The sequence below is a fragment of the Ziziphus jujuba genome, chromosome 1 (genome assembly GCF_031755915.1).
Source record: "Ziziphus jujuba cultivar Dongzao chromosome 1, ASM3175591v1".
In the NCBI taxonomy this organism is placed as follows: Eukaryota; Viridiplantae; Streptophyta; class Magnoliopsida; order Rosales; family Rhamnaceae; genus Ziziphus; species Ziziphus jujuba.
The window spans coordinates 47,879,928-47,907,508 of record NC_083379.1 but is presented as its reverse complement, the minus strand read 5'-3'; the positions used below and the strand labels follow the sequence as shown (position 1 = coordinate 47,907,508).

Here is a 27,581-nt window from a genome sequence, read left to right as displayed (position 1 = left end):
ATTTGCCTTTGGAGTCATTTTGGTTCATGTGTGCCTAGTTCAGTATGATACGAAATTGGAGGAAATACTAGTTAAGAGTAACCAACTTTTATCCATTTCTGCGAGGATAGGATTCTTCTTATATAACTATAACAATAATAGTACAAAACCCTCCTTAACCTACATACATAATTGCCACGCTAATATAATAAAAAAGTGAAAGAACAGAAAATTATTGGTAAAAAGCATCAACATAACCATCAACATTAAGCAGACCACAAGTCTCAGAAGTGACACACCAACACAAATGCATAAATAAATCTTCCAGCAATGTCCCCTTATGTCCACGAGGATTCATATGCTTAAATTAAGTGTACTACTCCGTCAAAGAGACTGAAAATACTATCAATCAGGAGCAGATAAAGTGTATGTTTATCTATATAGATACACAACACTACAGATAAATAGACAATAGGTGATAATAGTTGACAATAGGCGATAACAGGTGACAATAGGTAACGATAGGTGACAGTATGAGTGATAATTCCAATGCCCTCCTTAATCCTGCACACAAAAAATTATAACTTGCAGGTAACAGACTAGAGAAAATGGACCAGAGAAGAAACATTGCAGCAACAATACATTTTAAATCTCAAGTTAGACAAATTAATGCAATGCCACCATGGATTTCATCTACAAATAATAGGGTATGTGCAGCAAATGCGATTATTCAATCAAGGTAACAAAGTTGAAGCAGGCTTCTTGTCTTTGAGGTTGCAACAAACTGTACAAATTCTGTGTTAGAGTTGATAGCAGTCAAATTATGACTCGTATAGCAATATCGAAGCAAGAGCTAAAATGCTAAATTAAATTGTCCTTTGGTACTTTAAAATTTCAACACCAATATCTATTGTGCTGAATTTCTGCTTTGCTTTTTCTATTTTCAGGCCAATCTCACATATCTGTGCAGGCATTGAGATTATACTTTCCATCTCATATTGTTTAACACAGATATCTGTAATGCATTGCTTGTTTCTCCATGATAGTGACACTGACATATATTGACAATAATATGTTGTTGATGGTACTATTAGATGAAATATGGTTATATGTGATTAAGAAGTGTTTAGGTCACAATTACTTGGATTCTACAAAAACTCTGAAAGAGGAAAGGACTGGAAGTGTCACACACAATCAAGCAAGCAGAGGAGTTAGGTACTTTACGTTGATAGATATGGAAACATATGCAGACTTGTAGATATGATAGTGTAAGAGAATAATGATGTAAAATAGGATGACATACCTCGTCATCATCGTCGTCATCGCCACCATCTTCTTTCTTCTTCTTGAGACGGGTAGTACCACCCTCTTTGCTGATGGGCAATTTCATTGCTCCAAAGGGCGTGTCAACATCGATGTGTCCTTTCATGCTGTAACCAGTACCCTTTCCTCTCATCATGTCCCAAAGTGCAGAGCCAAAGTCCTTAGGCCTGAATGTGATGGGAACATCAATGTAAGTTATTCCATTTTTGTTGATTTGAGTAGACTTCAAAAGCTCTGCACCTCCAATGCTAACATCACATAGCCAAACCTCATAGTCTAGCGCATTGAGGCCCAAGTCAAAATCATTTTTGTTTTCTAATTTCAAATGGAGCACCGCAACAGTTTCTTCAAAAGAGAATTGCTCAAATTTTATCTTCTCAATATCAATATCTGGCTTGTAAGGTATCGGAATCTCTCCAGTTTTCTCAACTGGTAAAGTCAGCCGTCCAAAAACAGGAACATCAACAATGAGATCCACCTTGACTTTATAAGGAATGATGCTTCCAGGCTTAATATCATCATATGTATTTTTTATGTCATCGTAAATCAAAGAAACTGGAATTTTGACAGTCTCCTCGCCATGTGCATGGATTGTACCGGCATCTGGGATCAAGCCTGAAACTAATTTCCTTCCATCACTCTCAATCAGATAATTTATGTCAATCAGAGGGATTGGAACAGGATTTGGGTTTTTTATCAGCACATCAACAACAAAGTCTGCCTTCTCTAGATTAATGGAGGGAATGTGGATGGCCGTAACATCTGCAGTTGGCTTTCCAAACCCAATTGCTTCTTCAATCTTCTCACCAATGTCATGAATGAAATCCTTCACCTTCTCAATGAATCCGCCCTTCTCTTTATCTTTGTCATTCTCGTGCTCTTTCTCCTTGACATCCCTGTCAACTACTTCTGGCTTATCTGAAGATGCCATACCTAGATTTAAAAACATTTCAGATGTTGAAAATGAATTAAAACACTAAAATTAGGCAAAAGGGAGAACAAATTACAGCAACCATACTTTGTGATCTAGGATATGAAGTAAATGCTGAATGTAGCAATACCATTCAATTTATTTATTTATTTTTTATTTTTTATTCCACGAACCATTTTACCTTTCATTACAGCGTATAAGCACAGCATAGAGAGAAAATTACATGATAACTAAATCAGAGACTACAAATGTATTTATTTCTTTTTTTTTTTTTTTTTTTTTTTTTTCAGCCAACAAGTTTTGTTTTATTTAGATGGTAACATTTCTAAAAAGAATATAATCGTTCAATAATAATTTTTTTAATAATCAAATCTCTCAAGATATGTCACATCTCAAGACAATAAGCTAAAAAATGTAGAGTATATCTATTTCCTAATGCCTAAACGATATATGTAACTAAATATCAAAAGCACACTATCCAATCTATGTTCTTTATAGTTTCAAAACAAATGAAAACATCTTTTTATTAATTTGAAGTTTTTCCTTTCAACATTTTTCCCATATATCACTGAACATGTTAATATTTTCTAGTTAAAAATAAGAAGAAAGCACAGTACACAAAACAGTTAGCAAAAATCAAGCACAAACCATTTTGATATTTTTGCTTTCAGCAACCAGTATAATAAATGATAGTACTAAAGAGAACGATAAGCTTGAGTAATGCTGCCAGAAACACAGATCATATGATGATTTATGAACTAACAAAATGTTTGAGTAAGGGAAGATTTTTTAAAAGCAAAGAGTGAAGAAAGTTTCACAAGATCCCCAAGCGTGCTGCAAATACATCTGACCAATCTAAAACAGCACTAAAAATTATTCCATTTTCCTTTTTAATTTCGAAAGATGGCATATGGTTTTAAGATGGAGCATTTCCTGACAGAAAAAAAGAAAAAAAGAAAAAAAAGGGGGCGGGGGGCAAAATTTCCAAATCTCCCTGAGGAAAAGAGATATCTTTCAGATAAAAGCCAATAAATTTATAAGAAAGCTGAATACAGGCAGTGATCCAAACCAAAAGGTAAGACTCCGATCTGCAAAAACAAGGATCTGCTGAATTTTGGATCACAGATTACATGATCAAACTACCGCTACCATATTCGAGGGCATAAGTTAACAACGATGGTGGAGAAGAAATAAGTAGAAAGATTTGATCTTTACCTGGATATTGAAACAAAAGGAATGCTTGTGCTGCTCTGGGATGTATGAATGTGAAAGCAAGAGGAACAGGCGCAGAGAGTCAAGATCAGACGCGAGCTAGCAAACTGCGTGTCATTTGTATAATTTGACAAACAAGGCAGGTCAATATCAGAAAAATAAATTTAAAAAAATAATAATAATTTTAGCAAACGGACTGGCCGACAATGCCAATCCTTGGGCTCCGCTTGGACTTTCAGGCTTAAGGCCCAATACATTCTATTTGTCCCTTCTTTAGACTCCCATCCGCAAGCAAAGGTAAGGTAAGCTAAGCCAAGCCAAGGCAACAAAGAGCCAGCTTCACCCTCCATCGTTCGTTACAGACTTATTACAGTGGCTGGAAACTAACTGGTTAAGCTGAAGCAGGTGATTTTGATCGCCATTCCATGGTTCATTGCAGTGGTTGAACGGAACGAACGGCGGCCCTCTCTTCATGAGGTTGGTGTTCATTTTATGATATATATATATATATATATATATTTTTTTTTTATTTTAATTTTTCATTTTTAAGGTAATTTGTTTGCCCTTGAGAATAGCAAACCAGAGCATGGAGGGGCTGCTCAGCACCTTCCCTCCTCACCATACTTGCTTAAAGCCTTACATGTTCCATACAAACATGCTTATGCTTCATCATAAGCTTCCAAAAATACCATCAACTAGTGTTTTTTTCCCTCCAAAACTCCACTTGGGTTCTCCCACATCAAACTGCATCCACATAGGTAGAGATAAAGAATTGAAAGCAGCAAAAAATAACATGGACTGGGAATTGGAGTTTCTTGAGGAGCTTGACCCTTTGGGTTTCCAGCCCCCAAAGAAGAGGAACAAGCAGCACAAGTCTAAGTTGCTTAAAGACACCGAGGCAATGGATTGGTGTGCGAGGGCGAGGAAAATTGCCCTCAAATCCATTGAGGCAAGAGGCTTGACTGAAAGAGTCAATGATTTTGTTACTTTAAAGAAGAAGAATAAGAAGAGGAAAAAGAACAAGGAGAGATTGGGGAGTAGAGAGAAAACTAATAAGAAAAGCGAGGATTTCGAAGAAGATTCGGACTTTGACTCAGATGAAGACTTTGAATTGCAAGAGGTTGAACATTTCGATGATACTAGTCATTTAAGAAGGACGGTGAGTATGCTTGCGGGCGGGATGTTTGAAGCGAAGAAGGAGAAGGCACGGGAAGAGTTTGTCCAGAGTCTATCCCAATTCTCAGGGCCATCTGATCGTAGGAAAGAAATCAACTTGAACAAAGCAATTATTGAAGCACAGACAGCAGAACAAGTGCTGGAGGTCACTGCAGAAACAATCATGGCTGTTGCGAAAGGCTTGAGCCCATCACCTCTCTCGCCTTTGAACATTGCCACTGCCCTTCATCGAATAGCTAAGAACATGGAGAGAGTCTCAATGGTGGAAACACGTAGGTTGGCTTTTGCTCGTCAGAAAGAGATGTCTATGCTCGTGGGTTTAGCAATGACTGCCTTACCTGAATGTTCAGCTCAAGGAATCTCAAATATTTCATGGGCACTATCCAAGATAGGAGGGGATCTGCTTTACCTGTCGGAAATGGATAGAGTTGCAGAAGTGGCCTTAACCAAGGTTGAGGAGTTTAATTCTCAGAATGTAGCTAATATTGCCGGGGCTTTTGCTTCCATGAAGCACTCTGCTCCTCAACTCTTCTTGGAGCTATCAAAGAGGGCAGCAGATATAATTCAAACCTTTCAAGAGCAGGAGCTTGCGCAGTTGCTGTGGGCTTTTGCTTCTTTATTTGAGCCTGCTGAACCTCTGTTTGAGTCTTTAGATAACATCTTCAATGATGCAAGCCAATTTAAATGCTGCTTAAGCAATGAAAATTTTAACCATAATGAAAAAGGCTCTGACACTAACAGCAGGGATCTTGATTGTGTTTCAGTATCTCCTGTGCTCAGTTTTAGTAGGGACCAGCTCGGGAATATAGCTTGGTCTTATGCCGTTTTTGGACAAATGGACAGGTTTTTCTTTTCCCATGTGTGGAAAACCATCAACCACTTAGAGGACCATAGGATTTCAGACCAGTATAGGGAGGATATCATGTTTGCTTCTCAGGTTCATATTGTAAATCAGTGCTTGGAGCTAGAATACCCACATCTTCAATTATCTCTAGGGACCAGTCTCAAGGAGAAAATTGCTCGTGCTGGAAAGACTAAAAGATTTAATCGAAAAATGACTTCTTCATTCCAGAAGGAAGTTGCTCATCTTCTCATGAGCACTGGCCTTGAATGGGTAAAAGAATATGTCATGGATGGGTACACTCTCGATGCCGTTTTGATTGATAAGAAGGTTGCTTTGGAGATTGATGGTCCATCTCATTTCTCAAGGAATACAGGTGGGTATTATTTTATATAAAATTGTTGCATATCCAGTATACCTATATTCAGTGGAGTCACTTGGACGCCTGCTAACCTAATTAGTTTTCCACCTCACTCATATATTTAGATTCTCCTAATTTATGTTTCTCACTGTCACTCACCTAATTACATTTCACTTCATTTTCTTTTTTCATTGTCCAGTGGTACCTTTGGGACATACAATGCTGAAACGCCGCTACATAACTGCTGCTGGTTGGAAAATTGTTTCATTGTCTCACCAAGAGGTGAATCCTTGCAGCTTACATTACTGAATTGTATTATTTTCATGCACAGACCAATAGTTAAAGACATGAAGTTTTAAAAAAGTGTGAAGTTGGTTGAAACCCTCTTGGCATTGATAACTTAGGGTGATAAAGATTGAGATCAATAGAAAGTATTAGGGTGATGAAGATTGAGATCAATAGAAAGTATTAGTTACATACACAGAAGTGTCTTGGTAAAATCTTCTCAGAGCAACTAGTTTCTAAGATCACAGTATGTAGTGCTCAGTGCCCCTCTTAGGAACTAGTATGACTGAAATTATGCTCTCTTCTAGAAGTACAGTCATTATCACATCAAGTTCTCTGGTTGATTTACTTCCATTGCAACCATATTGGAATAGGTTGCCTCACCTTCTGTTTTATCCCATGGAAAGATTTCCTTTGAATAATTTATGTAAGGTTTACAGTGCTAGACTGCCACTAGAATTAGGCAAGAATGATCCTGCAATTTTGGTTCACAATGCATTGATGGGGGAAGTTTTGGCTACTTTTGAGAGGAGAGCTCTTATCATAAATTGGGATGAAAGTATGAACAGCATATTGCTCAAGTGTCTGTTAGGAAGGGCTCTTTTTCCTTCAAAAATCCTGATCAGCTTCTCGAGGATGTGCTATCCATTTAATGGTAGAATGCCGAGTAGTTCCAAACCATTGTAATCTTGTTTGTAATTGGAAAAGACACTTCTTGCATGATCTTTCTAATGGAATTGCTTTCTTCTGTCTATGATCCATTTATCTGATAAAGAAATCTAATCGAATCGTTTTGCTTTTCCTGTTTTGTATAGTGGGAAGAACTTCAAGGTGGGTTTGAGCAGCTAGAATACCTAAGAGCAATTCTCCAAGATCACTTACAAGGAAGCAATGTCTACATTACATTATGAAAAAGGAGAAAGAAGTGAGTATTTATTTGTTATAATGAGGGCTTTAATTTGTTAGGCAAATGTATGATTCTTATTGAGTTTGAAATTTATGTGAGGATATATAAAAAATACTATATGTCTTGTAGTCCCATTTATGCTAAATAGAGTAAAATTTCCCTTGTAGACCTTCTCCTTTTTTTTTTTTTGGTTTAAGAAGTGATTATGACCATTCTGAATATCTCTTTTTCCTGTATTCGATTACTAAATGATCATGTTGCACTACTTTGACTGGTGGCCTGACTCCGCCACGTTACAACCGCAAAGTCAATTTCCCTTTTTCCACTTTATACTTGAATCACCATCCTTTTTCTTACCAGCTTGAGTTATACTTCATGGACGTTTTATTTCCCTGTGACATACATACACGTACATATATATATGTATTCCGTATTTGGTGGTTCCTGATTCATTCCTGAGCAGTTTGGTATTCAGGATTAAAGTTTGACCATTCTTCAAGAGATGCTAAACATGTCCATTTTCGGATTTTTTCAATGGGATGCTTCTCCTACAAAAACACGTCTTTTATCACTCTTAGAAACATTCCGACTACATTTTGTTCGTAAAAAGAAAACATTTTTAACGAAACATGTTCTATGTTTGCTTGTTCTTCTGGTTATAATTATTGTTTTGCTGTTATTATTTATTTCTTTTGTGAGTGGTAAAATAACCCGTGCTCATGCTTTCTGTATATTTCTTTTCCAATCAATTTGAGACCAAACAACATAGAAACTGAATTCATAGATTTGTTTATTCTTCCAGGAAACTTTGGTTTAGGAGGAAAAACAACTGGAAAAATAACATATTTATGCCTTCTTTATTCTATTTGGGTTGCCTTTTATGCAGCTTATTATGCATAAAAAGTAGATTTGGGAAGGGAAAATGTTGAATGAAGTGAAACCTTGAATGATTTATACTATGGCTTTATGACACTTTAGGGGCTGTTTGGTTTACTCTAAGAAAAAATGGCACTATACATAATAGATTCCTGAAGCTTAAATATTAAACTTTGTTGTAGTTGTAAAAGAATAGCATGGGGAAACCTCTCCTATAGTACGCTGCCATCTGGAATAACTGCATCCCGAGTAACCACCACTATTCCCCCCCGGATGACATAGCCATCAGCTTCTCTGTCCCCCTCTTGGACATGGTCTTTATTAATGATCTGCAAAGACACATGAAGTAGAGTTGGGAAGTGAAAGATAACAGGGCAATGCATGGAAATGAAATATTGGTTTTGGTTTTTTACCATAACACTTTTGCCAATCCTTGCATTCTTATCTATAATAGCGTTTCTTATTTGAGTTTCTTTGCCAATTCCAACAGGGATGTCCATGCCACTCCTTTGAAAATCTCCTCTCTGTTGATTTCTTATAACCATCTTTGTTAGTAAATAGCAATATGGTCACTGGGGAGACTAGTATATGACCACATGGGATTTCAGACTATTCATGTCCAGTATCCATCATGTTGTAAAATTGGATGCTCACATTAAATGATACTAAATAAAGGGGGACTAAATAGGGATAAAAACAAATGTCAAGTGCAAGAATGAAACAAAGCTTACTATGTAGACATCTGAACCAATGATCACTGAATCCTCAATTATGACCCCTTCTCCGATTTTTGCCCCCATGCCAATGACTGCACCTTTGATCTTGCACCTCTATTCTTGTATACAAATCCAAGAGAAGTATTCACCAGCAGCAAGCAGACCATGTTAATACAACGTAATAGAAAACTACCATTTTTGTAGACTGTAGAGAGGAGAATGTAAAGGATTGATAGGACTGTGTTTCTTACGTTGATGATGCAACCACCTCCAATTACACTATCTGTTATTACAGCATCAGTAATGAGAGTAGGAGGCAGGCGACGAGGCAGAGTGTAGAGTGGAGATTCTATGTTGTGGAAGCTGCTACAAAAAGATGAAGTTTGTGTTAGTTGTGAGGGGGTCCGATCTCCAGTGAGAAACATTCACTAAAGCCATGCACAGGCATGTAGTTTCAGCCTTTCCCAGTTACAGAGAGTTACTGACTTATATCCTAAGTTCGCATTCTTCGTGCTTTGCATATTGGCTTGGTAGAATGCTTCAATGCTCTTCATATCCTCCCAATATCCACCAAACACATATGCTTGAACCTGATCCTCTCATGAAAAGCATATAAGCCAAGTAAAACTTATGAATTGAACAATCTGCAAAATACACATACATACATACATACATACATACATACATACATACATATTTATATACATATGTATTTGCATAAATTAGCTAGCAAGCTTTCACCTTCATTCCCTTGGATATTGCTCCCGGGATTACTTCACTTCTGAAGTCATTTGCTGTAGGAAAATGTTCTTCTAGAAGCCCTTTTATTGTCTGTCTGTTGATGAGATAGATTCCCATACTCGGGAATCCATTAGGAGCAATGTCACTGAAATTTGTTGAGCTTTTCACCTGAATTTATCGGTTACAACTTCCCTCTGTAAAGAACTTGCTTACATACCCAAAGAAATGGAAGAAAGAATCAAGGAAAAATGACCATCTTAACTTACTGAAACAAAATCAATGGGCTTTTCTTCTAGCCTCAACCTGAACTCTAGTACTTGATTTTTAGAGTTTACTTGAAGAAAACCGAATCCGGGATCATGATTTCTGCTAGCACTTGATACTGCGATGGTAATATCAGCCTTACTTTTCCGGTGAGCATTTATAAGTTTTTGGTAGTCCATTCTGTAGAGATGGTTACCAGGAAGGACCAGAAACTCACTCACGGGATACTCTTCCAGTAACCACAGGCATCTTCTAACAGCATCCGCATTTCCCTTAACATATCGATATCAGAAAAGCAGACTAGTTTAGTTTATAAGAAAAAGAAAATGTAGCTGCGAAGAAATGAATGGAAGCATGAGAATGTGATTTGGTTATACACCTGAAACCATCCTTTATCATCACCACCCTGATATGCTGCAATTACTTGGACATACGCCTCGTGTCCAAGACCTTCTATTCCAGAATAAGCTCTGGAAAGGTGGGAATTGAGGCAAGTAGAGTTGAATTGTGTAAGAGCATATATCCTGTTTATGTTGCTGTTAATGCAGTTACTCACAACTGCATCGATAAGCCTGTAGTTTGCTGCAATAGGGATAGCCCCTTCTGATCTTCTCTTTGTCAATGGATAAAGCCGTGATTCTGATCCATCCCCAAATACAATAGCTGCTACACTCTGACTTCGACAAAAAAAGGAAGAAAAAAAAAAAAAAAGGTCACCAATTTTACCGTGACAAGGACTAGTCACTTTTATGTGAATAATGGCATTCTACATCAACAAATTTCCACAAGCCATTCGAATAGAAAAATGATAATATACAACAACGAATCACCTGAGTAGCTGGTGATGGAAATGGCAAAGTGGGATATGGATGTTGCTGTGAATTGGATATGAACAAGCTCGGAGGAAGCTGGAGACAATGAAGATTCAGCGGGCGTTTTTCATGAATAAAATCTGATCTGATAACAGGGCGTTTTGCTTGAGGGCTCACAAGGAAAGGAAGAGAGAGCTGCAACATCAGCTCGTCAAATAGAGCAAAACAATAAACGTGTACAATTTGCAAAGGTTAATCTATAGTTTGATATCCTTTAATGCATATATTGCTTATCTTCCAACCCACTGCAGCTGCACAGCTGCAATTTATGATTATATAGAGAGAATAAGAAGGGAATATTTTGGTTTCTTCCTCCTCATGGCCGTTGCAGATAAATATTTCTTATGGCACGGACAGAGGCTAGGATCTTGTTTATGAGGAAATGGCATCCTCCTCAGAGGGACTTGTTTTCTTTTTCAATGAACACAGTCACGCATTAAGCTTACTATTTTAAAATGCTCTCTTTTTATGATTGTTTGTTGTGTGTGTTACTATGTATTAACTTTGATTCTAAGCTTCTGATTGCCTTCTTTTTTCTTTTTCTTCTTTCCAATTTGTTCACTTTGTTTCTTAAGAATTTAAAGTTAACCGCAGTTGAACTTGAAATATACAATACAATACCAGGAATACTAATAGCTTCTTCGACATAGGATAGAATGCCATTCCAAATGACCATATTGCCTTTGCACCCTTCTGAAACATCTCTATCAAATAAATATTATAACGAAAAATTTTGGAAGCCAAGAACATCTTTTGGTCATTAAGATGTGTGGTTTTTTTACTTTAATTTAATTTTTTAAATTTTTATTTGGTTGAATAGAGGACAAGGGCAGTTGGGTCAATTCATTTCACAATGAAGCTTGAAGGGCTTGTCTTGTGGGCAATGTTGGGCATTTTGGAATGGAGTAGTAGTGAAGGTAGGCATTGTCTCAGCTTTTAAGCCTCGTGCTGTTTTTGTCTGCCCTCTTATATTCTTCTTTTAAGTATATACATTAGCCAATTAGCCTGAAAAATTATATCGTATCCATGCCAGACTACCACTACTCCTGCCACTACTACTGCAGTTTCGTTTAGTTTAAGCAAAACTACACGTGAACTTATATAGAATCCTTATAATATTGTCTACACTGTATTGTCTACTTCATTTTTTATTTTTATTTATTTATTTTTCTTTAGGGTTGGCCGGTTGCTGGTGGTGGGTTTCAAATTCAAAGCCTTTGCATGAAGAAACCGCGCCCTTACCCTTGATTACAATGCGTAAGAAAAGTAATCCCCTCATTAGAGCAGCCAAATTGCATTCAAACTCTTTAGTTTCAAAATGTTGATCTTTTCGTATTATTACTATATGTATATATATATATATATTTTTTTTTTATATTTGGTCACCAACTCGAATTCGCTTGAATGCCCACTGTCAAATTCGATGGAAACATAAGTTGACGAAAATCTCAGAAACAATTTTTTATTTTATTTTATTTTATTTATTTTTTATTGAGACACAAGAAGAGACCAGCATATAATTAGCCAACGACTGCAACTAAAATTGCAAATAATGTGAGCTTGCTTCCCATTTCCTAGTTTGATACCGCTTCACAGCCTAGAAATTTCAAATAATTAGACTGGAGATTGGAATCTTGTCCTGAACATCAACATCTTAATCAACAAACCCCTAACATTTGTAAGGTTTGGGGAACAAAAATACAGAAAAGCAAGTAATAGTTGCTCCCTGGAAAGACAACCTCGCTCAAATAAACAACAAAAACTGCATCAACTTTGTTTCTCTCTCCTTGTGATGCTTTCGGCATACATTCAATTTAATGTACTAGTTGGTACCCAAAAAAAAAAAAAAAAAGAAAAAAAAAAAGGGGAATAAAAAGGCCACCGGCAATATCATTCATTTTTTCAAACTGTGTTTACCATTTGAGCACACTTGTTCATTGAGCCTGTGATATGCAGTTGTTCAAATAGACAAACAACACTGCACATAAGTCGACTGTGTGTGCGTGCGCGTTTGCTATGCATTTGCGCATTTGCATTGTATGCATAAAGCACAGATTATAAGCAGTGCAAAATGAATTTCTGATACATACAGCAAGCAATCAACAGATACCTGACTATGCTTTGGGATAATATGGCATAATCCTCAAAAAAAGAGGTACACAAACGGTTGAAATAAAACGAGAAGGATTACATGTCTCTCCTCAGAGCTGCATCTAAACTACTTCAGATTGTGCTCGAATAATGATGCCATCTCGATCTGCAGTACAAAAGTAAAAATACACCAAGAAATATAAGTGCATTATCAGTAAGTATGTAGTATTATAATACTATTCAGGGGTAAGATTTTTCACTCATGACTAAGTAATGACCAATTCACACAGTCGAAGTACACAACATTAAAAAAAGTTTCAAACTCAATATCGCTACCTCTAATTAGCCATTAACTTAAAATAAACCTAGTATGTAAAGAACCATAAAATAAGCATGAAAAATCAGTTTCCTTAGACTTTTAAGGCATTAATATATTGAGAATGAAGTATTTTACAGTTAAACATATTAGAATCTGCACAGTAGGAGAAAGAAAAATCTTAACTCCTAGATGATATTAATACTGGTACGGGAAAAAATATAAACAAGCCTTGAGCCATGAAGCATTTGCATCGTAAATGTTTAATTTTTTATTGGACCAAAAAGATAGATAAGCAATTCCCAAGAATTACCGCATATGTATAAATTATAATAACATATGACACTATGCAAGTCAAGCTTATAGGAGCATTCTTACTCCCCCCACTGAAAAGAAATAGAAGCAGTATTTGCGATAAACATCTAGAAAAGAGAAGTAACATGTTGTTTCATGTTTATATCCAAGCCAAGAAGATAGTGAAGGGTCAAAAAGACATAACTAAGCAACTACTTGCAATCAATTTTATCACCATCATAATTTCACCATTTGACTTGAAATAAATTTACCGCTATCAAAGCAGCCTCAGCACCCTTATTTCCAGATTTACCACCAGCTCGATTTAAGGCCTAAAGTAATCATGAAATGCAACAGTCAAATATTAATCTACAGTAAACTAAAAATATTATTTGCTGTGAATCACAAACTTACCTGCTCCATATTGTCACAAGTCAGCACTCCGAATATGCAAGGAACTCCTGGACATACATAAGTAGTACCAAATTTTCATTAGGAAACTAAATTGGATGGAAAAAAATATTATCAAAAAAAAAAAAAAAAAACTTTTCGGCCAAATAATCAATGCACAAAACAAAAACCAACCTGAATTTAAACCTGCTGAAAGAACGCCAGAAGCTGCAGAATTAGCAACAGCATCATAGTGGGTTGTATCACCTCTTATCTATAACAAATAAAAGTGGTTCATAGATTAGAGTGACAAAATAGCACTCTATTCTGAAGAAACTAGACAGACAATACACTAACGGCCAATTCCCTCAATGTGAGAGAACATATTCAATCTAGCATTCATGGATCAGGGAGAATAATTATACCACAGCTCCAATACACAAGATTGCATGATATCTTCCTGATTTCCCCAGCCTCGTAGCAACTACACCAATTTCAAAACTACCAGGAACCCACACGACCTGAGACAGAAATAGAGAATATAATAAGGCCAACGAGAAGGTGGTTACTGCAAAATTAAGACATCATCATGAACAGAAGGCACGAAGTTGGATTTCCTGTTTGGGATTGCAGATAGTGTCCTAAATTCTCTGTCGAACGAAGAAAAAGGGAAAAAAAAAAAAAAAATTGTGTTGTGCATATTGTACCTTGAAGTGCTTCAGTACTTGATTAGTTCACTTTACTTGATCCAAATTTAATTATATCTGAGACTCCGACTTTAGTCCATCCGAAAGAAGAAAGTTGAAATGATAACAGACAACTAATTTTTGTGATAAAATTAACCGAACGAGTATAAATAAATACTGGAAACTCGAGAAACAAAAAAAAAAAATAAAAAAAAAATAAAAATAAAAATAGGAGACGATTCACTAGCAAGGCTTTTTTATTTTTTTGGGGTAATTTACTACGAGGTTCCACACGCATCAAGACAAAGAAGAGAAAAGTGAAAAACACAAAAAACGGAGTTAGAATGAATGATTCATATAACATAAAAAGGTTTACGGTGGGCTACATACATCGATATCCTCTTCTTGGACTGAATAAGTGTTGAAGGTAGTCAAAGCTCCCTCTAGCAGCTGCTTTGTCACAATCTCATTAAACCTTGATACAACCTTGGAGACGAAAAATTAGTTCTAAGCGTCAATTTTGTAATAATCAATCACATCACATCAACCATTAGAATAGACGCATGAAAGAAGTAGGCTTTATTTATGAAGAAGAAGAAGTAGAGCGCCTAAAAGAAGTCGCTCTATTCAAAATATTCCAAAATTAAAACAAGAAAGGACCTTTGTTGCCGAAAACCGAAATTCAGAGTCAAATATCATTGAATAGAATGGACAAATTTAGTAGGAGCAATTGAATCTGCTTTTGTTTTTGCCCTTGAAAGCGGAGAGCTTATGATAAGAAGAATGAATAGAAAACAATGAAAATGACGAGAGAGAGAGAGAGAGATAGAGCAGAAGGAGAGGAGCAAGCGAGACTCACAATGGCGAAACGAAGGCCCTGAGTTCTGGTAACGGAACCCACGAGATGACGAACAGCAGCGGCTTGAGCAAAAGGGGAAGGACGATAGTCAGTCTTCATTGAAAATCCTGTGGGAGACGAATCGTAAGCTGAGAAAGGAAGAAACTTTGACGGAAACAAGAGAGAGAGAGAGAGAGAGAGAGAGGAAGAAGAAGCAAACCGAGAGAAGAAGAAGATGAAAAGAGGGAGAGGTGGGAAGCGGATCTCTGTCTCTGAACACAAGGGAGACGTATAATCGGAGCAGCATGACTGCGGTGCTGGAGGTGGCGGAGGGCAATGAAGCATTTGTTCTGGGGTACCAATGAAGAAGAAGCCGCCGCCATTGTCACTTCTCAGCAACAACAGATACAGAGAGACCACCACCGAGAGGAACCGACCGAGAGAGAGAGTGAGAATAGTGATGATTGACGTCGTTAAAAGTTGACTGGTCAGATCGGTTCTTGGGCTGGATGGGATGAGCATAGCGGGTGGGTTGGGCGTTTTTCCACGGTTTTTCCATAAATAGCCACCTTACAACTCCAAATTTTTTTTTTTTAAAAACTAGCCATTTTGGAACAAAAATATCTTTGATAAAATTAAAAATTACACAAAAACTTTCCTTTCTTCTACACAGCCATTCGTTCGTGGGGGTGGGGTTTATACAAAACTGTTCATGGGGTTTCTCTAAACTCTTTGCATCTCATCGCCTCTCACTCTCATTTTTTTGTATTTTCTCATATCTCAAACTAAAATCAGATAAAAATTTTATCTTTTTTCTTATTAGATGAAAGTAAGGAAATATGTGTTTTTTTTGTTTTTTCTCTTTCTATTTTTTCTTGTAAGTTTTATTAGTTTAGGGTTTTTTAAGCTTTTTATTTGATATGGGTATGCAAGAAATTGATTTATGAGATGTTCTATGTGATTTTAAAGATACTTTAGGTGGCATATGGTTTGAAAATGGGAGAAATTTTGTGTAAAACTGAAAAATCGTGAAAACAGTAAAAACGGAGGAAATTTGGCGAAAAAGATGAATTTCCGCCAATTTCCTCCAGTTTGTCAGTTTTCGCAAATTTCCGCCAATTTTCTGCCAGTTTTCCGCCAATTTTCCACCAGTTTTCCGCCAGTTTTCCGCCAGTAGGAAAAGCTATATTTGGCCCGAAAAAAAAAACAGAATCAACGTTTTTAATACAGTTAATATGTTTGTTTAATATTATTCAAAATTTTATATATTTATTGATTTAGTTTAACGTTATTCATTTAATTTTGTAGTCAAATGGAAGATGATGACATTGTAATTGCGGTTTTATACAATGGAACATTGGTACAAAATGATAGTGGTGATTGGGAATATCGAAATGGTAAAAATGTAATGGTTTCCGTCGGCAAGAGATGCACAAAATCAGAGTTAGAGGATGAGATTTTCAATTCTATTGAGATAGATCGAAATGAATATTTGCTAAAGCTAAAATGGATATATGGACGATGTGCAGAAAAGTTGGATCCTACAGAAATACGATGTGATAGGGATGTGAAATGCTTTCTTCAAGAAGTGAGGAATGGAGGGATGACAATGATGCGGCCTCCATTGTATGTTGAGGTGATTTCAAAAGTTGAACATGTATGTAGAAATGTTCATCAAACAGCATTTGCTTCGGATAGTGGGAGTAATCTTCATTCTTTTTCTTGTCCTCCAATTGGCGGTCGTCTACCACAAGCTTCCGGTACTGAACCAATTCAGGCTACATCTCAGGAAATTATGGTTCAAGAAACTCAGTTTAGAGATCAAGTTGATGTTCGTGGGGGGGCCTGGACATCATTTAACATTCACGAAGGAGTTGATGTTGGAGGTGACTATGCTGAACGGTTTCCTAACGACGAGGAGTATGAGCAGTTGCATCATATTGATCATGATGAGAATTACAATGCAGCAGGGGATGATGTTGGTCATAATGATGTAGATTTTGATCATGAGTTGCCGGATAATGATAATGATATGCATCCTGAAATGAACAATGAAGGAGTTGATGATGTTAGGGTTCATCGTGCTACAAGTGACCACATATCATCGAGCAACAGAAGTGGTTCTATGGCCATATTTTCGTCAAAGTTCACTGGCCGTGAGAGCATAGTAGTTGGACAATTATTTCGCAACAAACGTGACCTACAGAATAAACTGAGTATCTATTGCATGCGAGAAAATAAGGAGTTCAAGATGACACGATCAACTACACAACGGTATGAGGTTGTATGCTTGGAAAATACTTGTAAATGGCGACTACGTGCAACCACATTTAAAAATGGAGAAATATTTGTTGTGAGAATTTTTGATAATGTACACAATTGCTCGTTAGATATCGTGCATCGAGAACACAAGCAAGTCAGTAGCCGGGTTATCGGGCAATGTATCAAATCTAAATATGAAGGTATTGCACGTGTTTACAAACCCAAAGAAATTCAACATGATTTTTTGCAGAAATATGGGGTGAATATAAGCTACAACAAAGCATGGAGAGGTAAAGAGTATGCACTTAACAGTGTTAGGGGATCTCCAGAGGAGAATTTTGCTAAGTTACCTGCCTACTGTTTTGAGTTAGTGTCGAAGAACCCTGGGACTGTTACACGTATCAAAACAGACGATAATAACAATTTTGTATATTTCTTTATGGCGATTGGAGCAAGCATTAGGGGATTTAAATCCCACATAAGACCCGTATTGGCTGTTGATGCAACTACATTGAAAGGGAAATACAAAGGGTACATGTATATTGCATCGGGCATGGATGGCAATAAGCAAATATATCCTTTGGCTTTCGGCATTGGAGATGGAGAGAACGAGCAAGCATATACATGGTTTTTCCAAAACCTAAAGGATGCCATCGGAGATTTTCCAGATTTGGTGTTTGTGAGTGATAGACACCCCGCTATTGAAAGGGCATTACGCAAAGTTTTTCCCAATGCATACCATGCGTTGTGCACGTACCATATAAGCAGAAATATTAAAGCAAATGGACATGCGAAAGATGAATCAATAATACAATGTTTCATGCTCGCAGCTAGTGCATATTTGGTTGAAGATTTTGAGTTTTATATGGGGCAAATTGAGGTAAAAAACAGTAGGGCTACCCAGTACATTCGATCATGTGACCCTACAAGGTGGGCACGTTCTCTTTGTCCATGTAGAAGGTACACTATCATGACCACCAATATTGCAGAAAGCTTGAATGGCATTCTGCTAGATGCTAGAGAGATGCCAATAGTAGCATTAATAGAGCACATACGGGATTTACTGCAAAGGTGGTTTTATGAGCGACGTACTGCAGGTGCAAAATTGACAAAGCCTGTGACTGACCATATGGAAGAGCAACTTAAACTACGAAATTTGGAGTCCATCGGACTACGTGTGAAAGCCATTAATATGCATGAATTTCTTGTGGAAGGTGGGAGTTTGAGGGGTACAGTTAATCTCCAATCAAAAACATGCTCATGCAAAGTCTTCGATCTTGATCAATATCCTTGTGATCATTGTATTGCCTGCAGAGACCGAAAAATTGCTCCTTATGGCATGTGTTCTCATTACTACACCGCGGATGCATATCGTGCAGCTTATGCTGAGTCCATTTATCCTTTGTTAGATGAAAAACAGTGGCATGTCCCGGATGACGTGGCAAGTCGCATTGTTCTTCCACCAAGATGGACACGTAGGCGAGCCGGTAGACCGAGGATGCAACGCATACCATCCGAAGGTGAAGATGTTATTGGACGTAGATGTAGCCGATGCGGTGGTGTTGACATTATAGGCAGAGATGTACGAATCCATTGTCTTATGCTTCGAATTAGAAAGTTTTAATTTAGTGTTATGGTTTAATATGTTTTGATAATTATTTTATATCTTTTTTTTTTTTTTGAATTTAATCCTAAATGAAAAGATGCTTTCTGGAATTGATTTTCAATCTTTAGTTTACATATCATTTTATGAAATGTCCAAATGATTTTGAAAATAAAAACAAACATATATCAATTTTATTTTTATTTAAAATGGTTATTGATTTTAAATGTCACTACATTTTTTGTTAATTCCATCTTCATCTTATATAATATTTGTCTCCACTCCCAATTTTTTTTACCCTACTATTAACTTATATAATCTATTAGAAATTGATTTTCCAAGTGGAGGAAATTAGTTTCTAATAGGAGTAAAAATTATTCAACGATTTCCGCTTGGAGGAAATGTTTTCCAACAGGAGGAAAACTATTTCCGCTTGGAGGAAAATTTTTCCACCTGGCGGAAATTTATCAAGAGGCTTCAATTTTTCTTCATATGGGATTTCCGACTGGAGGAATGTTTTTCCTCCATTTTTCCTCCAGTAGGAAAATTTTTCGGCCTATAGGAAATATTTCCGACAAGCGGAAATTTTTTTAAAATTTGCAATTGAGCTCTTAAGGCGTTTGTGCATAACGGAATTCTAATAAATAAACATGGCACATTTCCTATAAGGTCAATTACTTATCATTACATCAATACCACATTGTTATCTTTGTTAAATGAACATTATAAGCCACCATTATATTTACAATTAAAAGTCAAATATAATAAATAATATGCATCTATAAACATGAAAAAAGGAAAGAAAAAAGCATCACCACGCAGCTCATATGCTAAGTTCTTTGTTGTAAACCTCATATGCATACTTCTTCCTAAAGAACTCCATGTTATCTTGTGTGAATGTCAATGGTAATCTAGCATGTAAGAATTCGATGGTCTTGAGTGTAAATATGCCACAGTCACCACTACAAAAACAAACAATTATTATAACATATATTAGTATTATTAGAACCATATTCAATAGTTAATATTTATTCAACAAACATGTAAGTATTAAGAGGTTTTACCCGTTACTTTGCTGAGGGGTATTTTGTGCCAATTCACATGTAAACTCGTCAACGGAGTCTACAAGATCCGGCCGCTGCTCATAAAAGGATGCAGACCGCAGTAAATATGGTAACATTATGCATAATTTCTGGAAATAAATTTGTCCTTTGTATCGGTTACCAGCCTTATCTGAATCATATACAGTCATGCGACGCTCTTTTAAGTCCACGTGCCCTACCACCCAATGTATGTTGCGCTTGTTTAGTGGAATCAACAACTGTCAATACATTACAGAATTTCAGTTAGCACAATAAATAAAGGAAGGCACATGAATAAATGAATAGTTAACATTACACAATTTGGACATGTATATATTACATGATTTACGTATTTCCATGGCTTGGACTCCTTCATTCGAATCCCCAGCACATATTCTTGCATTGCGTATGAGAATTGGAACTTAGATGGATTGTCGATGAACTTTCCATGACATTGCTCAATGTATACCTACAACAAAATAATTTATTAGTTATCTAAAATCACAATAGCCACATATAGGACACCTGGCCGTTACTTACCCAAAATCCTCCATCTAGCACCTCAAAACTAGGATAAAAAATATCAGGAAATTGATTGGCACGTACATGAAATAGGTAAGGCAGGACTTCCATATGCTGCATTGAAAGACGAGTTAATTTTAAATTACATCCATGCAGTTGAACAACTATCTATGGAATTTATCAAATTATAAAATAAAAATCTTGATACTTACATCGTGATTCAGCCACTTCTCACTGTTTATAAGCAACTGGAAAAAGTCTTTACCCGTAGTCAAAATGTCCATATCAACCTTTGATGCCCAACCAGACTTCATAAATTTGTCAAAATTTTTTACAAGTCGCGTAGGTACTGGTTTGTATGGGTCGAACTTCAAAGTAGAAGATGCACCAGGTAAAGTGCACTGTAGTTTTTTCCGTAAGCCTCCGACACTATAAGGAGTTGTAATAGCTGCTGCCGCCTTCCTATCCCTCCTCCCAATATCTATGTTTTGCTTAGCAGCTGCTACCTTTCTTGCACGTCTCCCGGCAGGAAACTTTGATGGAGACACTTTCTCAATAATCGTAACACTTGGTCCTGCATCGTCGTCAACATATGGCTGTGACTGTCTATCAATGGGGGTCGCATCGGGACCATACTCTTCTTTATTTTCATCCCCTTGACCGTCCATCCCATCTCCCAACCCGTCAGCACTAACGCCCACTCCTTGGTGCTTCATTAACTTATCAAGCTTGGTGTCCAAACTTGCAAACTCTCTAAGCATGGCGATTCGTAAATCCTTAACGTCTTGCCATACACTAGCCACTTCGCCTTCAAGGATTGTTAATCTCTCTCTCAAAGGTACCTAAAAGAAATAATAATTATTAATACTTGCAATAATGAAAAAAAGATAAACATTCATACAATTTATTCAAACCTCATCATGGGATGGAGTCGTTGGAGGTTGGGATGGAGTCGTTGGAGGTTGGGATGGAGTCGATGGTTCAACATGAACATGAGCAGCAACTCCTGCAGTCGATGAAGAAGGCTGGTCTGTCGGCTTATGTCCCATTCGCCGCCTCCCTCCTTTTCCCATAATTTCCACAGACGCCTCTTTCCGTTTCTTACTTATTCCACTTCTTGTAAGTGGAATACCTTCATCTTTTTCATCATGACTTGCCTGTGGTGGCTTGTCTCGAACAGCAGGTGCAACATTGTATGGAGTACTGTCATGATGTACATCCAATGCCAAGTTGCCGATATATGCATGCTCAACTTCAGTCACATTCATTAAGCCATGAACGGGATACTTCAAAAGACAAAAGGGATTATAATCAAGTGATTAGCAAGTAATACTAATATTCATACAAATACTGCAAAAGTGTATAAATAATATTATTATGTTGGAATGTATATTTATATATATATATATTTGTACATATAAGTGGAAGAACTCATAGACTTACATCATGATGATCGAAGAGTTCAGTGGCCTTCTCAAATCTTGGCACTTGTGAAAAATGCCAATTAAGAATTCGAGGGAATGCCATGTCCGGCAACTTCTTTCCGAATGCTTGACCCAATGAAGGAATTGTCTCAAAACCCCAAATCTGTCAAACAATTAATTAGTAATCAATAAGTAACGAAATATACACCATACATACAAGTGTAACAAACTTTAAATAATAGTGTAACAAACTTACCATGAAAGCCAAAGGAAACCCACAAAGACTATAACTCTTTGACTTGTTTAAAGCGATGGACTCTCTATGCTCAAAAGCACTCTTCAACGATCTAATGGTGGTAGTATACGATAAAGTACCCCATGGATATTTATTGAAGTACTCTAAATCGTCCACCATCTCCAAGTGATTATGAGGTGCGGTGGCCATGCTTTCTTTGCCTAGAAGAACCGTCTCTAGGAAATATAATAAAGCCAACTTCAATCTATCATCGTCGGCTTCATCATTGTCTTGACACTGTGCAGTCAGGAAAGCTTCGGTTATCTCCGAATTAGTGACCTTTCGCTTTCCGCCAAAATACGTGTCACTAATACGAGTAGAGATGTTAACCTGCCTATTGGGTTCGTAACCAAACCGTAGACCTGTAATTATGGTGAAGTCCCTCTGTGTAAATCTAGCACCACGCCCTCCAAAATTGAATACCATAGAGTCCTTGTCGTCGCAAACACATTGCCTATACAGCATGCTGTTGACGATGTGGCCACTAAATTGTATCTCGTTAGCCTTCAAAAAGTGGCCAAAACAGCTATTCTCAAACTTCTTTATTTGGGCTGGAGTCAGTTTGAACTTAATATCCGACACGGCTTTCCAGAAGTTCGATCTACAATTAACCTTTGCCCTCGATATCTCCGAGTCCCAAAACCTTCGTTGGTAATCTGAATCCATTTATCTGCAAATCAAATACAACAAAACATAACAGATGGAGGAAACGTTTTTTCCGACACGAGAAAAGCCTGAAGGACAATTTTTCCGCCTGGAGGAAAAGGTTTTCCGCCTGGAGGAAAACATTTCCTCCAGGAGGAAAAGGTTTTCCGCCTGGAGGAAAAAATTTCCTCCAGGAGGAAAATGTTTTCCTCCTGGAGGAAATTCGCCTGGCGGAAAAAATTTCCTCCAGGAGGAAAACATTTTCCGCCTGGAGGAAATTTTTTCCTCCAGAAGTAAAAAAATTCCCGCCAGGAGGAAAAAAAGAGAAAATATTTTCCTCGGGGTGGAAAATTTTTCAGAACCAAAATAACATACACCTAACGGGATTTTCAAACCAGCGCATAATACATTATACATTAGTAGTGTACATTATACATTGCTTCGTAAAGATAACCTATAGATATATTATGGTTTCACATTCAAACCTCCCATTAAGTTCGTTACATTAAAGCGAAATTAGTTTGCAAAATATTTTCTATGTTGTACAGAGAAGCAACTTACATTAATGGGGGACAAACCACCACCAATGCTTCTCTATCTATTTATATATATCTCTATCTCTTTATCTATCTCTGTGAGTGTATGTGTAATTTTATCAGCTTGCACTTGTAACTCCACGATCGCAAATTTTGTGCTTCAATTTTCTGCTCAGTCCATCAGTTGCTCCTCCAATGTTGAAAGAAATAGAAAATCAATATTAGTAACCATGCAGCAATCAAATTTAGCATATTATATGTGTAAGATGTGCATATGAACAAGAGCATATGAGAAATTTGGAAATTTTCCACCAACAGAAAAAAAACACAAGAAGCATAAACCCTTTTAAACAAATATAATCCATACAATTTGTTATGTCTAACCAGTCATAAGCCAGATCTCAACATGAACACCAAGAAAAACAACTAACACTCCAGTTAAAATCTCTGTTCTGGTTGCCTAAATATGACCTATCAGTATCACAATAATGCAGCCTAGATACAAGTGAATCAATAGCCTTGCAAGAAAGAAAAATCAACCTCCCTACACGTAAGTTCACATAAATACTCTAAATCATCCACCATCTCCAAATGATTGATTATGGGTGGCAATTTCATACATTCATATGGGAAGTGAAATTGCAACAATTGTGGTGAACTGGTGATACAAGACATCAACAAGAAATTGGTTGTTCAGGCAATGGACCGCCAGTGCGGAAATTTTTTATGCTGGTACAAATAAAAGCAATTTCCACTGTGGTTCTCTTACCAAAGGAATCCAAAATTTTTTTTTGCTTGCTAAGATACCAACTTCAGTTGCTGCTGCTACTTATATTGCTCTTATGAGACTCCCAATACTGAAGCAGCCCGTTTCCGAATGGCCAGCTATTGACTTTCTTATTTACTAGCCATATTATTAACTAAACTCCTAATGATAAAGTAATTAAACTAACACATTCTCAAAAACACATAAAACCTTCAACAAATATATAGATATACATATAGATATTTCAGATACCCGCGTTATTTTTTATAACGCATTTATTTAAAAGAGTGACAAAGATCGAACCGGAGAGGACTTTTGGTCAATTTAACGGAGCAACTTCTGCAGTAAAAGTCAAGTCCTCCACAAGACGAAAGACTCTTTATATCTGAACCAACCAACCAACAAACCAACCAGCAAACCTTAAGATAAAAGAATACACTTTATTATACATAGTATGTGAAAAAAAAAAAAGAAAAAAAAAAAGAAAATTACAAAAAAAAAAAGAAAAAAAGGACGGGTGGTTGTTCTTCCACAGACCACTAAAGATCGATAAACACAGAATATGGTAAAAGTGTCAAAAACACTATCACACATTAACTCGCCAATTTAAACATCTAAAACTGTAATAAAAAAGCACGCAGCTATCTTTTTCAAAAAAAATAAAATAAAATCGTTATTTTTCGTACGGTTGAGAAGATTATAAATAGCTAGAAGAATCAGAACCATTAAAAGTTTGGCTTTCGTTTTCTTTCTTACTAAACTTATCAGCAATCAAACAAAGAACTTAACAAAACAGAATGAGCAATAATTTCAATCCGACCGGAATCCATAGAGATCAGCTTCGACGAAGCATCGAAGGATGCATTTTCTACGTCGTCAGGCAAATTCAAAATGGAATTGAAGCTTGAGATAATAGGATGATCAACAGGAAGAAGCAGGACGAGCTTGACCTCAATGTGATCATCCAACGCTTTGAAACTCACAGGGGATTCGGAATCGACCAAAACGCTTGGTATTGGAACCCTAAGCGAGATTTGGGTTTCTTGGCACCAGCTGACCAGAACCAAGGACTGCGAGAGACTTACACCGACCTTGAGGTTCTAACACTGAGTCGAAGGGTTAGTGTGCGAATCGAAGAGGAACAATTGGAGGGTTGGGATGTAGACTGGACTTCCCAAGCAAAACGCCATTTTCTAGGGTTTTCACCGGTGTGAAGCTTCAAGGACATCCTTCTTCCTCTACTCAGTTCGCTGCACCTTCCTGTGTTTCAAAAAAGAATAGGGAAAGGGAAAGCAGAAAAAATAAGTGTTTTGGTCGACGAAAAGAGATAAAAAATAAAATAAAAATAAAAAGAAAAATTAGTAATAGAGGGTATTTTAGTCCGGATATTTTAAAAGTGGGTTACTTTTTAAAAAAAAAAAAATTTGCTATTCTTCAACAAATGATTTATAAGGTGGTTATTTTTGAAAAAAACCCTTTTTCCACAACAAGTCATGGGCCGAATGAGGATGAAAGGCCTTTAGGGTTTTTTCGAAAACTAGCCGAAAAAATATAAACTTGAAAATAGCAAAAAAAATTTTTTTTTTATAAAATCTAACCATCTGTGGACCGAAATGTCCTTAGATAAACCGAAAATTACCAAATACCTTTTCTCTTACCTTTTTTATTTTTTCTCCTTTGTCAAAAAACTCGTGCACCCTAAAAAACAAAAAAAATTTCTTGCATCTCATCTTCTCTTACTCCTTTTTCTTGTATTTTCTGGAATCTTACTGAATAGAGCCCAAATAGTCACAATTGAGAAGACTTCAACACGACAGCAGCTTGCTTGCACTAGCCTATGGATTGAAGGTCTCTCACAAAATTTTGATTTGCTCAAAAATTCATTGGGATTGGACATTGTGTATACTAAACTCAGGTAAAAAGTTTCTCTTTTTTGTTATTAGATGAAATATTGGTGCTAAATGATGTAAAATAGTGTGAAAATGGAAGAAAAATAATGTAGAAATGAAAAATCAGGAAAGCCAATAAAATGGAGGAAAATTGGCGGAAAAGATGAACTTCTGCCATTTTCCGCCAGTTTGTCAGTTTTCCATTAATTTTCCTTCAATTTTTCACTAATTTTTTGCCAGTAAGAAAATGTTATATTTGGCGAAAAAAAAAACAGAAGCGATTTTTTGGAACAAATAATATGTTTATTAAGTATTATTCATATTTTTATATATTTATTAATTTATTTTAACGTTATTAATTTAGTTTTGTAGTAAAATAAAAGACGATGATATTGTAATTGCCGTTTTATACAACGGAACATTAGTACAAAGTGATGGTGACCATTGGGAGTATCAAAATGGTAAAACTATAATGGTTTCCGTTGGCAAAATATGCACAAAATTAGAGTTAGAGGATGAGATTTTCAATTTTATTGATATAGACCGAAACAAATATTTGCTAAAGCTAAAATGGATATATGGATGATGTGCAGAAAAGTTGGATTCACTAGAAATATGCAAGGATAGGGTTATGAAATGCTTTCTTCAAGAAGTGAGGAATGGAGGGATGACAATGATGCGACCTCTATTGTATGTTGAGGTAATTTCGAAAGTTGAACATGCATCTAGAAATATCCATTAAACAGTGTTTGCTTCAGATAATGGGAGTAATCAACATTCTTTTGCTCGTCCTCCAATTGTTGTTCGTCTACCATAAGTTCCCGATCCTGAACCCATTGAGGCTACATTTCATGACATTGTAGTTCATGAAACTTAAGTTAGAAATCAAGAACAAGTTAATGTCCGTGGATCCTAGACATCATTTAACATCCATGAAGGAGTTGATGTTGGAGGTGACTGTGCAGAACGGTTTCCTAACCAAGAGGAGTATGAGCAGTTGAATAATATTAATCAATATGAGAATTACAATGCAGTAGGGGATGATGTTAGTATTCAGTCGAATGATGTTGATTATAATGATGTAGATTTTGAACATGAGTTGCTCGACAATAATAATGATATGCATCCTGAAATGAACAATGAACGAGTTGATGATATTAGGGTTCATCGTGCTACAAGTGACCACTTATCATCAAACAACAAAAGTGGTTCTATGGTCATATGTTCATCAAAGTTCACTAGCTGTGAGAGCATTGTAGTTGGACAGATATTTCATAGTAAATGTGACTTACAGAATAAAATGTTCAAATAATTTTGAAAAGAAAAACAAATATCCAAACTCCGCAATTTGGAGTCTGTCGGACTAAGTGTGAAGGCTGTTAATATGCATGAGTTTCTTGTGGAAGGTGGGAGTCTGAGGGGTATAGTTAACCTTCAATAAAAAATATGCTCATACAA

General features: G+C 36.6%; 5 protein-coding genes across 15 annotated transcripts; 1 reads left to right on the top strand and 4 right to left on the bottom strand.

The window, feature by feature from the left end:
* Positions 1–211: 211 nt before the first annotated feature.
* Positions 212–3,591, bottom strand: LOC107405436 (desiccation-related protein At2g46140). 4 transcript variants are annotated; one of them, XM_016012495.4, is made up of 3 exons: positions 3,449–3,591; positions 1,283–2,235; positions 212–543 (listed from the first exon to the last, which is right to left on the bottom strand). In XM_016012495.4, the coding sequence occupies exons 2-3, from the start codon at positions 2,231–2,233 to the stop codon at positions 538–540; spliced, it is 957 nt and encodes a 318-aa protein (XP_015867981.1). In that variant the 5' UTR covers positions 2,234–2,235; positions 3,449–3,591; the 3' UTR covers positions 212–537. The 4 variants fall into 4 exon arrangements, with proteins under 4 accessions (XP_015867981.1, XP_015867988.1, XP_015867996.1 ...); XM_016012502.4 differs by lacking the exon at positions 3,449–3,591 and adding an exon at positions 3,303–3,442; XM_016012510.4 differs by lacking the exon at positions 3,449–3,591 and adding an exon at positions 3,287–3,423.
* A 152-nt stretch (positions 3,592–3,743) lies between these two features.
* Positions 3,744–8,213, top strand: LOC107405460 (RAP domain-containing protein, chloroplastic). Of its 3 annotated transcripts, XM_060812245.1 has the most exons (5): positions 3,744–3,922; positions 4,021–5,838; positions 6,023–6,105; positions 6,924–7,033; positions 8,074–8,213. In XM_060812245.1, exons 2-4 carry the CDS (start codon positions 4,032–4,034, stop codon positions 7,017–7,019), a joined length of 1,986 nt encoding a protein of 661 aa, XP_060668228.1. In that variant the 5' UTR covers positions 3,744–3,922; positions 4,021–4,031; the 3' UTR covers positions 7,020–7,033; positions 8,074–8,213. The 3 variants fall into 3 exon arrangements, with proteins under 3 accessions (XP_060668228.1, XP_048317684.2, XP_060668225.1); XM_048461727.2 differs by lacking the exon at positions 8,074–8,213 and having other exon boundaries at positions 6,924–7,181; XM_060812242.1 differs by lacking the exon at positions 8,074–8,213 and having other exon boundaries at positions 3,996–5,838; positions 6,924–7,181.
* On the bottom strand, positions 8,083–11,266 carry LOC107405467 (inactive glucose-1-phosphate adenylyltransferase small subunit 2, chloroplastic). Of its 6 annotated transcripts, none has more exons than XM_016012545.4 (9): positions 10,443–11,255; positions 9,992–10,285; positions 9,615–9,884; positions 9,349–9,516; positions 9,094–9,197; positions 8,859–8,973; positions 8,623–8,721; positions 8,305–8,415; positions 8,083–8,220 (listed from the first exon to the last, which is right to left on the bottom strand). In XM_016012545.4, the coding sequence occupies exons 1-9, from the start codon at positions 10,626–10,628 to the stop codon at positions 8,104–8,106; spliced, it is 1,464 nt and encodes a 487-aa protein (XP_015868031.1). In that variant the 5' UTR covers positions 10,629–11,255; the 3' UTR covers positions 8,083–8,103. The 6 variants fall into 6 exon arrangements, 5 of the variants coding, with proteins under 5 accessions (XP_015868031.1, XP_015868039.1, XP_015868015.1 ...); XM_016012553.4 differs by having other exon boundaries at positions 8,859–8,970; positions 10,443–11,253; XM_016012529.4 differs by having other exon boundaries at positions 8,104–8,415; positions 10,443–11,242.
* A 1,084-nt stretch (positions 11,267–12,350) lies between these two features.
* LOC107405380 (6,7-dimethyl-8-ribityllumazine synthase, chloroplastic) lies at positions 12,351–15,572 on the bottom strand. The gene is made up of 8 exons (XM_016012421.4): positions 15,320–15,572; positions 15,121–15,227; positions 14,652–14,747; positions 14,001–14,096; positions 13,771–13,849; positions 13,600–13,646; positions 13,458–13,517; positions 12,351–12,741 (listed from the first exon to the last, which is right to left on the bottom strand). The coding sequence occupies exons 1-8, from the start codon at positions 15,480–15,482 to the stop codon at positions 12,703–12,705; spliced, it is 687 nt and encodes a 228-aa protein (XP_015867907.3). The 5' UTR covers positions 15,483–15,572; the 3' UTR covers positions 12,351–12,702.
* A 4,033-nt stretch (positions 15,573–19,605) lies between these two features.
* On the bottom strand, positions 19,606–20,641 carry LOC125423149 (uncharacterized). Its single transcript, XM_060813860.1, has 4 exons — positions 20,587–20,641; positions 20,387–20,515; positions 20,029–20,285; positions 19,606–19,926 (listed from the first exon to the last, which is right to left on the bottom strand). The coding sequence occupies exons 2-4, from the start codon at positions 20,447–20,449 to the stop codon at positions 19,788–19,790; spliced, it is 459 nt and encodes a 152-aa protein (XP_060669843.1). The 5' UTR covers positions 20,450–20,515; positions 20,587–20,641; the 3' UTR covers positions 19,606–19,787.
* Between the last annotated feature and the right edge of the window lie 6,940 nt (positions 20,642–27,581).